Below are 12,003 nucleotides of genomic sequence, written 5' to 3'. Positions count from 1 at the left end.
GCATTATAGTGGCAAAGGTGATGTGCGATATGGGATCGAGTAGCAGACGATTGCAGATGTTTGGGGTGGGTGGCTGTGCCTTTGGGAGAGATAAGGCTATCTTCCATCGGAGTGTGATACGTACCCGAGTCATGGATGATTACTTGTTTCTTTGATGGATTTCTGGTCCTGTTGTGTGGATCTATGGGAATCCATTTTTTGCTTGCTCAGCACTTTCTTGGAGTCTCCACACGTGACTCATCGATGCCCCTGCCTACCTGCCTGGGGGCGAAGTTCACCTGAGAAGTGGACTAGGTCAGTCAAGTCGCAGGTAGGAAGAGCCAGGTCTTGAGTTCCTTCTGGAAGGTGGGGTCATCCTCTATGTGATGGAAGCTAAGAGGGATAGAGTTCCATATTGTGGGTCCTTGGACAGAGAACAAGGATCCCCCTATTCTGGTTGATTAAGCGGAAGGGATGACCAAGAGGAGAGCTGTGCCTGATCTCAAATTTCTGTTGGGTCTGCAGGGGGTGAATTTTGTTGTAGCTATTCTGGTCCTGTGGGGTACAAAGCATGATGGGTGATGCACATAGCCCTGAAGGTGGACCGTCGCCTGATAAGGAGCCAGTGCATGACACGGAGGGTGGGTGTGATGTGCCCTGTAGGGCCTAGGGCCAGGAGGAGCTTGTATGCAGTGTTTTGTACTTCTTAGTTTTCTGAGTTGAGATGCAAGGGCGCCCAGGTATAGGGAGTTGGCAGAGGATGATGGTCGTGACTGCAGCAACTCTGTGAGTATAGGTGAGGTATGAGAAGATGCGTCGGAGAACGCATAGGTGTAGATAGCATGATTCTGACACAGAGTTGATGTGATAGTGTCAGATCTGCGTCCATGGTGCATACAAGGTTCTTTACTGTGTTGGAAGTATGAGGGGAGGGCCTGGGGTGGACGGCCAAGGGGAGGATTGGGGGAAGAGTACAGTCTTCCCACAGATCCTTATTTCAGTTTTGTGTGTGACAAATTCTTTTGTGCAATTTCTTAGAAATGTAGCATGATTATCAGTGATGTTTTTTGCCTCAAAACCTGCAGAAAACAGTATGAATTATAGTTATTTAACCAGCAAGCCGGATGTGCAACATTAACCCCAAGGCAATTTGTATAGGAATGAACACTGCAAACTGAAAAGCGGGAACTTTACTTTTGCCACCGTTGGCAGGCGGCGGAGTGTCTTTCATGCCGACTAATCAGAATCACAGGAGTGTAAGGGGCTTTTCAGAGCAGTCAAAAATAGTCAGAAGCAGAAGACTATGACTTTATTACACATAAAAACATTTGTGAACAAGATACTATACTTCTTATGAAAAGCAGAAACAATTCCAAATCCAACACTGAGAATCCGCGGGATAAGCAGGAAAGAGGCGCTCATGGGATATTATATCCCAGATTATTTGTGCATCCATGAGATGCAGGTATCATTTCACTGCATTCATAAATACAAACATTTCTGCAGCAAGTTCAGGTCATACTAACAAATAGACATTGAATACAAAATGAGATAAAAGATGCTCTGAAAAGGGAAACACAGAGTACATACAGAAGCAGCAAAATTCTTTGGACGCATAAACAAATTCACAAAAAAGGGCAACACTGCCATTTATATACCTTCTTTAAAAAGGTACACGTGGTTACTATTATTTTATAGCCAGCTGTGTGTTAAGTGCCCATTAGGCTGAGTCAGATGACAATACATAGTATTTAGAGTCATAAAATTCTGGCTAAAATACCGGAAAATAATATACATTTCAAAAGATGGTTTCCAAAGCTTTTTTCAGTTCGAGGTAAGTTGGAGTAATATCTGGAAAAACTAATCATACACGTATGGATGATGTTCATGAATGAGGAATTCCAAGTATGAATGTAAGGCTGCGTGTGTGCATGACGTATGTAACTGATGCATGCATTACATGTGGGCCTCATTACAAGTTGGGCGCTGCAGGTAAAATGCGGTGGTAATATCTGCTACCACAGCATTATCACACCGCCCCACTTTACGTTTGACGGAAAGTTGGAGAATTCACCTCCAGATCAGAGCTGTAGGTAAATCTGCCACCTTTCCGCAGAATTCTGGCAGAATTACCCCAGCGGAATTACCGCTGCGCTAATTACGCCGGAATGCCCCATGGAGTCCTACGGACTACAAGTCAAGGGGGACTAATACCTCCACCACCCCTTGTAATCCGGCAGTAATACCGTCAGACCAAGTGGCGGCAACGGTATTACAGTTCGAAATCCACTGAGATACCGCCAAACTCGTAATGAGCCCAACTGTGTCAATTGTTGTGTCAACTGAGTGATCAAGGGCAGTCAGAGCAAATTATGGTGTACGCTCACAAAGGGGCTAAAGCCACAGCAGATTTAGGGTCTGATTTAAAAAAAATGTAACATGGGACAGGCCCATTGAAGACATGTTTGTAAATCAGGCCCTTAGTGAGTCACAAAACAGGAGCATATGATTTACTCCTGTTTTTCATGAGAGTTGAGTATTCCTGTTTCTAGTACGTGTGTGATTTTACCTAAGTAATACTGACTCTCTTATCATCCCTTCACCACTCATTTTATTAGAAAAGTGTACATTTGCTTATGCAGATACAAATATTATTTTGTTTCATCTTACACTTGGTCTTGTCTAATCTGTCCTGCTCTAGATTTGGGACCGACATGCAGTCCAGTTTCATTTTGTCATTCACATATGTGTCCCTGTGCAAAACGTGACATGTATTTCAATGTAATGTAAAGTAATTTACACCGCGCCAGTTGTTGCTCTACTAGCCCCATGGCGCTGCGGCTTGCACCTACTGTGCCCAGGTGAAAAGGGAGTTGGAGAGTGGGCTGTAGGGGGAGAACAAAAGGAGCAGGTGAGCCAGGCACGGGGCAGAATTTGAGCAGAACCAAAAGTTGGAAAAATGCTTGCTTCTGCTTGGATGAGCAGGATTTAGTAACTGCTTGTTCGGACAAAAGGTGTTGGTGAAAAAATAGGTTGACAATGGTAAGCTTGTTGTTAGTGGATGTTTCAGCAGGTTATTGTTCTTCTTTAAGGTACAAATCTATGAAAATGTTTGTGAATAATCAGCCATGCAGAGATTACTCAAAGACGTATGTCTGAGTAACGCGTGTTGTGATGTATTTGCTTATTTTTGTACCATTGTGAATCGGCACATGGGGTTGCCCATTAAGTGGTAAATCGTGTAACGCAAAAGGGAAGTAGATCCTTCCCATCATAATAGTGGCGGGCTTTTGGTCTTGGCAGGCTCAGACTCTTAACAGAAACTTTGGAAGCTGGGGAGATAGGATGATGATGAAGACCACAGACGAAATACATGTGTATGCTATGCAAGCCAATCGGCTTCCGGACCTGAGGAAGGAGGATGTCACCTACTTATAAACAGCCATGTGTTATCTCATTGTCTCTTTAACACTAATTCCTTTATATCTCATTGTCAGGGCAGGGAGGATAACGCAGGGCAACATGCTTGCCTTGGAAGCAAGACAAGACTGAGCAGAATGGGTTTGATATCTGGTCCAGCGCTCAGAGGCTGTTCTTCAGCATAAAGAACAATATAAAAGGACAATTTTTTTTTCTCACTTTGCCTCGATGCATTGCTTGAGCTAAGCACCTTCACGTCAATTTTCCCAATTGACAAAATGTGCGCCTCAGAGAAATGCTCATGTGAAATCGGAGTGAATCTTGCTCCTTCAAGAACACAGCTCCCTTGTGAATCCTGTCCTTACAAGTGTAATACTAGTCATGTGTGTTCAGGGAGAACTTGGATTTTGGGTGTCAATTGCGCTTACGGGGTGAATGCCACCAATCAATATCAGGAAAGGAACATCATAGACGGGCAGAGCTTGACCAAGCATTAGGACGTCTGGGTATATTTCAAAGTTCTGCGCTCACTCGTTTGAATGACCTCCTCAAACTACAATTGAGACTTGAAGCATCTCCAAAAGACATATAGCCAGTAGTAATGATTGGTGAACCAGTGTAGGACACCGTACATTGCATGCTTAGTCTTCACAGAAGTCACACAAGCCACGCAACTCTGCTGTTGTCTCATGGCTGTCTAAAAGACTTCTTACAATACATGGAAAACCAGCACAATGACTCAGAAATTGAAACTCCCTATTTTGAGCGAACGCACATTCAGTGTTTGGTAGGTCAAGCAACAGAAGAGCTATGAATGTCTGCCGCTCAAAATTGTAATGACGGACTATGTGATTACAGTAAAAATGCCATATGTAGGAGTTTCTCATATATGAAAACAAGGGTGAGTTTTGGTGCGCCAAAAATCTTAAGGAAAACAAAGCGCACGTGATAAGTTGCATCCCCTTCCAAAAGGTCTCTGCCTTTAAAGGAAACGCCTCAAAAGAAGTTAGGAGAGACTTGCCTCAAAAGAACTCAGGAGAGACTTGCCTCAAGTCAAAAGTACTCATTTTAGTTCTTCAAAAGTCCTCATGGTGTCATTACAGAAAAGAGTGGTCATGTCTTCCTGGCTGTAACCATAGTTACTGCACAGCCAGCAATATGACACCTCTGTGCCCCTGATGGTCGCTGCCAGGTGTTTGTCACCCTCCATTACAGACTGCTTAGCTGAGAAGTTCAGGCAATGTGATGCTTTTTCAACTATTTTGTTTGTGTGCGAGTCTGTCTGTGCCTTTCGGCAGTGATCCCGTAGATCCCAATAAGTGATCATTTAAAAACACAGCAACATAGAGATTGACTAAAGGATGGGAAAATGATACCAATCCAGTCCACTTGTGCTTTGATCTTGTTTATTAAATGCTAGTAAGCATCCCCTCTATATAAATATAACTTTTGATGGAACATGAGGACATTATATATCCTTAACCCCGGTGGAATTCTTAGTGGTGCTGCTATACCACTCACGGTTGTGGAGCGACTCCTCCGTACAAGGACGTTTATGGCGGCTATCATTTTCTGGAAATAACCTCACCAGGTGTGTGGTTAGTAACAGGTGCAGCCACAGAACACAATCTGCTCTGTAGCGGATGGCCTTTCTGTAGTTGTTAAAGCACACTGGCTCAATTTACTCACTTCATACATTAGGAGCCATCATGTGTGAAGGTGCTGCCCCCCCACATCAGATAGTTCTGTGCAGAGAAGTGTGGCCAGGTGCAGAGCAGGGGCAAGACGTTCTCCTTAAGTCCTTAAAGCTAATTCATTAGGTAAGGTGGACCAAGCAGATCAAACAAATATACAAAGAATAGACCCCTCCACCCTCCACCCCAGCCCCTGTATTGTTTCCTGCTGCTTCAAGGAACACTCAGCCAGAGGTTGCTGTGTAATTCTTTCTTCAAAACTGAGGTTTAAATAAGGTGGTACAGAAATTGCCCCACCAGGTGGATGTAACAACAGTGCTTGTGTTAAGTAATGAAGAAGAAATAGGCATACTTAGTTCATGCAAAGCTACCCTGAGTATTTAATTGAATTTTGTAAAAAAAAAAGGTGTCTTGAAAAATACATTGCAATAGTACAAGGCTTTAAAACATCTAAATGTTGCACAGCGCAAATGTAAAAAGTGTGAAAGTTTCATGTCTGCTGCAGTGGTGCAATAAGTACACAAAGGCAGTAACAGCTAGGAGTAGACTGTGCTTGCATGGTTCTTGCTGGAAAGACATTGTTACCGGCCCTGAGAGGCATGGGCATAATTTTAGGGGGGACAGGGGTGTCTGTCCCCAACCCCCAACTTTCATGCCACACCCTTTTGTCCCCATTCATTCGGCTGGGGCACCTTTTCTTCAGATGTCAAGTCCCCCCCCCAACATGTTCAGCAAAGTTCCTCCACTGCTGAGAGTGCAAATAAATATCTTCGTGACCAGCAAAGAACACTTGTTGTGCATCCTGAGTTGCATCACATGTTTCGATGAATGGGAACCTGAGGCATTCCGAATTCCTTTCTGTTGGCGCGTCTTACAGCTGGCAGGCTTCTCCTTCAGCAAATAGTGGCTGCCTACTGCCGATTGTCTCTTACTTGTTGGTGCTGATGACCCCTTCCTTGCCACTACACAGAATCTCTATGGTCCAATTAAAGAACTCACAGTAGGAGCAGTCTATTCGGTCATGGAGGAGTGCCGTATTGACCGGTGATAGTCCTCAGGGCCACTGATGTGCTCTGAAAAATCATAGGCGCGTAAAAAGTGTCCACTGTTTTGCTGAGCAAAATAAATGAACTGTCTCGCAAACATAGGCTCAACCTGAAAGAAAGATGAAATGAAGTTAAAACTCAACGGGCCAATTTAAGACAAATGGAAAACATGCAACTTATTTGACAAAACCTTAATAGTTTTTCTGTTTACTGCTCTGGATATTCTTTTTTCGTGGATTGAAATTAAGATTGCAGGAGCGAAAACCAGCTCCTGGGTATCAGGCATGAGCCCAGCAGGCAGGAGTCATCTCTGGGGAACCAGGAGCTGGCACCAATGTGCCAGAAATCTACCACATGAGATGCAAACTTTAACTTTCTGTCCCTTATATACAATCTATTATGCTTTGGATGTCTTCTAGATGATTTGCTTCTTCGCAAGTACACAAAGTCAATGCCATATTGGTAACTTTGCATGGCACCAGTTGGCCTGGGGAGCCAAAGGAAGCTGCAAGTAGTGAGTGCTACCACGCTAACCAAACTCTCCTAGGCTAGAAGCGGGGGCTAAATAGCTCCCATCAATTCTGAGCCCTGCTTTTGGTATTTTATGTACGGAAATGGAGGCATGAATGTCGATGTATTCCAGAGCACCATGGACCAAGAGAGTACACCATAAAATGGGAGAATAAAATTGGCAGAACTTTAAAACCTAAAAAAAACTGAATGCCACATTCGCCAGTACAAATATAAAACCAAAAACGCCTAGATTTTTCTTTATAACAGTGAAGTAAGTTCTTGCATGCACAGTACCCTTACTAACATTTCCGTCTATCTTGCGGCATGCCACAGGATGCAATACGCTCTTACGTTGAAACGTGGGATGTAAGACGACTGATGGAGGAGCAAGAGAACAGGCGTGACTGTTCTGGTAACATGCCGAACAATAATTGCTAATTGAAGAAGTTATCCAAAGGCAAAGTTCTGTAAACGTGACCTGGGTGAACAGCCTTGTAAGCTGAATAAAGAGTAGAAACAGATCCTTCAAAATCCAAGATAACAAGGCCCTGGTAAAGTGGCCTGTAAAAACGGGCAGTCAGTAGGAAGAAGGATTCGGGTATACAGACGATCGCTCCAAGTCCTTCTCAGACAAAAAATATCAACAATGTAATCCTCCAGTTGACCATTGAAAAAGTTCCAGGAACAAGATCTTTTCCATAGCAAATGGTGTTATAGCATGTTATTTGTCTTGTATAGTGCCCTACTTGAGACCTGATGCATTACAAGCCTAGAGAGGGGGAAAAGACTTCAGACGCAAGGTGCCAATACACAACTGTGAAAAACACACGCAGACCCATTTTCAGAGGACAATGTCCAACTACAGGGTGCAACTAACTTTCTCAGCAAAACAACTTAGTACCTGCCACGTGCAGTCCCCAAAATGGTTGCGCTTGAAAGAAAAGGATAAGTGTCAAGAATTCTTCTGTCAAGAATTTGGAAAAATAACTAAAGCTGCGTTTAGTGTAACTGTGAGATACACGAACTTAAAGAAAGAATACATTTCCAGGAGGCCTAACTCATCAGCTGGAGAACCTGAAAAAACTACGGTGCAAAATGATTTTTTATAAATGCATGACAGTGTCGATGGTAAACTACAGAAAGCTATCTCTTGTTTATTCCAAAATCTTTGTGGTCAATGAAAGACAATGCAAAAGAGAGGGAACTATTTCCAAATATAAATGTACGTTTGAAATAGCATGTGGTTTTGGAGCCCCGGATCTCTTAATTGCATATTAAGCTCCCACCTCTGCCTTTGCAGCTAGCCTGACTGGTTTCTCGACCCTTCCATCTGTACGGCTGCACTGCTTCCCATTTCCTTGATTCCCTGCTCTGTGGGTATCAAGGAAACCCCAAGAACGATTGCATATACCCACTTCCACTCGTTCTGCACATCTCGCACTTGAGCCTCACATCCATGTTCACACATGGTCTGACCCTCCAGCATCGTGAGTGACAGTGAGTTGTAATGCTGGCTGAATGTGTGAGGAGCACTGCTAAAGCTGGAAAGACTGACTAAAGATGCTCAGAGACTGCCTACGTGTGAAACAGGTCTGGCTGGTGATACCCAGTGGTTGGCTGAGGGTGACCAGAAACGTACTGACGTTGTGCTAAGCCTGGATGAGGTTGTACTGAGAGTGGGAGGTGAACGGTGCACATCAGTGTGCTGGAATGGGCAGATCAGTGTTTGTTGAAGGTGCTCAAAATGTTGTTGAGAGTATGATTGTGCGGTGCACGTGGCATAGGCTGTGCAATGTGGGCTTAATTTTGTGCAGGTTATGCGGGGGCAGCCCATAGAGTGCAGAGCACAGATTGGGATGTGCAGAGCACAGCCCAGGGGTTTTAAAGGATTCCTTAAATTGTGTAGCACTTATCTGAGGATATGAAAAGCATACATGGCTAAAGAGGTGCAGAGCATGGCACCGGATGTCTACTGTGGCCTATGGTGCGCAGAGCCTGGTCCTGGGTGTGCATTGAGTGACAGGTCTCTACCGAGTAAGGCTGAATGTGACTGTGTGCTGGTAAGAATGTGCCTGCTTGAGTGTGTCGAAGGGAGTTCAGAATGATTGTGGTTGAAATTGTCCCAAATATAGACAAAATCAGCATTGACTCAGGGCAACATTTTGTAGTTGTACCTACTTCCAAATTATAATGATACATGGGAGCCCCCACATCTCTCCGGAGGTCACAGAATGTTGGTGCTCCCTCTCTACTGGTTCCTTGCTCACTGCGCCTCTTGAACCACCTCATCACTAATTCCACCCTTTCTTCTGTTCCCTTCCTGCAGTTATTAATATGGAGAGCATGTAAGACTACATTCACACAATACACCTACAAACAAAAATGACCATTTACGACATAAATTAATGAGAAGCCAACTCACGTGATAAATCGCTTTAAAAAAGCAGCACCCAACTCCCCTAGCATGCCTCCATGTTAAAAGTAAAGTGTGGCCCTTATTTTGCTGTCTTTCAGGTCTCCTATAAAAACATGTTCCTAGATCTTCCTCGAGTTGCATAATCTTATGTCTTTAGTTATATAACTTAACTCAGTAAGTTTTTGATATATAAAAAAACGAAAATAGTGGTGAATTAACCACAAATTACTTATTTAAAACTGCAAATAAATTGACTTTACACAAATACAGGGTGTTATTGACTTCCCCGGTAACTTTGACAATGCCTTTCTCTCAGTCATTTCCATCCCATACATGGTTTATTCAGCTTTTACACATAGAAAATTGAGATACCATACACGTCCATCACATCTCTGTTTTGGCTCCAAGCTGCCAAAAAGCCAACTTAGCCAAAATATTTCTGTGAAGTGTGTGCTTTCGGTTCGTGCAAGAATACAGCTCAGTTCTGTATCCAGTTTCTTTCCATTTATTTAATGAGCCTGACCTTTACATGACAGTATCAGGCACACGCTGATTGGATGACTACTCCTCTCCCTTCGAAAAGCCTTCCTCTGGTCACTCCTCCCTTTCCCAGGCCCATCCTTGGAAGACAATACATGTGCAAAGTCTACATTAAGTATTCAGGGTTGATTGATATAGTAGTTTGTGGCACATTTTGGTTACAATATTCCCTTTTTAGACTATGTTGGGCTATTATTTGCCTTAGAAATGACACCCCTAAGTACTCTTGCTCGGAAGATGGGGAAAGGGTAATTGCATGCAGTGGGAGGGCTATGGTTGGAGGAGGTTGAGCATAAAGGGGAAGAATAGGCAGACTGGCCATTAAACAGGGGGGTTTTGCTGTGGCAGATTTAGATGAATTCGATTTCATCCAATTTATTTTAACAAATGTTGCCACAAATATATTTGGGGATGGGTCTAAGTGAATAAATAATGTAGTGAGCTTATGGAGGGGGGTCTGCGCAGCGTCTTTCCGGCATGTATTGGCAGCAAAATGTACCACAACAAAATCTATAAAATCGAATTCGATCAAATCTTTTCGACAAAATCAAATCGAACTAAACAGAGTAGTCGGCTGGCGTGCAGCATGGAAGCTCCCAGTGTTAAATTCTGCTAGTTCCGAGCTTCCATGCTGCATAGGAATCATGAATCCATTACCTCGTGGCAAGACCATCTGAGAAAGGGGTGGGAAAGCTTTCATTTTCTGATGTAGGTCTTTCTCAGCGGAGAGGCAGGCATAATGAATAGTGTGTGCATAAGGGAATTTAGAGATGCATAAATGGATATACCGATGAAGCTAGAATGTGCTCTTTTTCATAAAGTGGGACAATTGTAAACATGCAAACCCTTCAGGCCTTACACGCGTACAGTCAGAGACTATTGTGAATGTGTAAAGTTCTAGAGTTAGATCCCTCATTCAGCCCATCGTGTGTAATGCTTTATTTAGAATTGTCCCTGGATGCAAAAAGAGAATCAGGAATTGATGGGCTAACACAAGCCTGATATAGAGACCTTCACATGTCATTCCTATGTAATTTCTTTTGCAATGAACTGGAGCTACATTTTTTTCTAAAACATATAGGCTGCATATTTGATTTCACCTTTAAGAAAATACTCCATTTGCTCTATACATTAAATGCGTGTTTCTATGCATGGGCGTAATTTTGGGGGGGGCAGGGGTGTTTGTCCCCCCCAACTTTCATGGCACACCATTTTATCCCCATTCATTTGGCTGGGGCTCCTTTTCTTCAGATGTCATGTTCCCCCCCAACATTTTCAGAAAAGTTACTCCACTGCATGTGTGCACTTATATCACCAGTGTTCAATTGTGGGAGACATATTACACCTTTAACATTGGTGCTGTTGGGGTAGATTCTGGCTGTTTTCTGGCAACGCAGAAAATAATTGTGCTGTGTAGTGAAGGTGGCAATGACAGCAGGTAAAAAGTCGATAATTTGAAGATCAGTATTATAGTTACCCCCAGTAACCACACAGGCACTGAGGTATTCTGCGATGATCCTTCTCTTTCTGACTTAGGTGATATAATATTCCCTGCTCAGTGTTTTCCTGAATCGCCCTTGCAGTTCTTGTTTAACCCTGTTCCCTTCCCTAACTCTATCCTTGGCCACATAAAGAAGTGTGTACAGAGATGCAGCCAGCAGCTTGAAGACCTTTCTTTCGCATCCAGATGTGCCCTCATAGTCCCGCTTCTGAGCCTGGTTTCAAAAATATACATATACCGTTAACCAGGTGCTGGAATTATCTCAATGAGATGAGCAGTTCCACTAAGGGTTTTCTCTTTGCAGCTCAGTGGTTGCTAGGCCACTGAGTTCTGATCCCAGCCATGCCCGTACAAGTGTTTTTACTTCAGACGCCAGGTTTCCCAAACCCTGCTCCCAAGGACAGAAAAGGAGAACTATCTGTTTGCAAGCATGTGTGTGTGTTTTGAATTTGATACAATGTGTGTGCTTGTGTGTTGATGAGGTTTACATTGGGAATGCTGGCATATAGTGCATAGGCATCAGAAAAATGCACTGTTGGTGACCTGTGATGTATTGTTTTTTTTTATGTTGGGCCCTAATAAACTGGTTCTAAATTGTATCCTTTTATTTAATTTTTCTCAAAAATTGTGCTGATCCCCTTTATATTACTTGGGTTCCCTCGCTGTGCTCGGTCATTTGGGCTAATTCAGGGGAACTATTTCTTCCCCTTCGCGGAAAATGTTCACCCACTACTATTTAACTTTGATCATTTAGAATGTTGATCTCCCCTCAGCACCAAATGCTTCCTCTGCCACTGTGAGGGTAGGACACAACAGTGTCAACTGCGTACATTCTAGGACAGGGCTGCTGGCAGAATGAATAGATGAGGTGTACATATCACCCCCACAGCAAAT

The 12,003-nt window shown here is 43.4% G+C and overlaps 1 protein-coding gene across 2 annotated transcripts in view; it reads right to left on the bottom strand.

Annotated features, from left to right (window-relative positions):
• Window positions 1-1,273: 1,273 nt before the first annotated feature.
• Window positions 1,274-12,003, bottom strand: part of IRF4 (interferon regulatory factor 4) — a 78,461-nt gene continuing 67,731 nt past the window's right edge. For both annotated transcript variants that reach the window (XM_069613518.1, XM_069613519.1), the window contains exon 9: window positions 1,274-6,248. In XM_069613518.1, the coding sequence (XP_069469619.1) occupies window positions 6,105-6,248 (144 nt within the window). In that variant the 3' untranslated portion in view covers window positions 1,274-6,104. The remainder of the gene's footprint in view (window positions 6,249-12,003) is intronic.

Source organism: Ambystoma mexicanum, chromosome 5p, assembly GCF_040938575.1.
Source record: "Ambystoma mexicanum isolate Mex_15411 chromosome 5p, UKY_AmexF1_1, whole genome shotgun sequence".
NCBI lineage: Eukaryota > Metazoa > Chordata > Amphibia > Caudata > Ambystomatidae > Ambystoma > Ambystoma mexicanum.
Note: the sequence above shows the minus strand (reverse complement) of the source record. Positions and strands in the feature narration are given on the sequence as shown.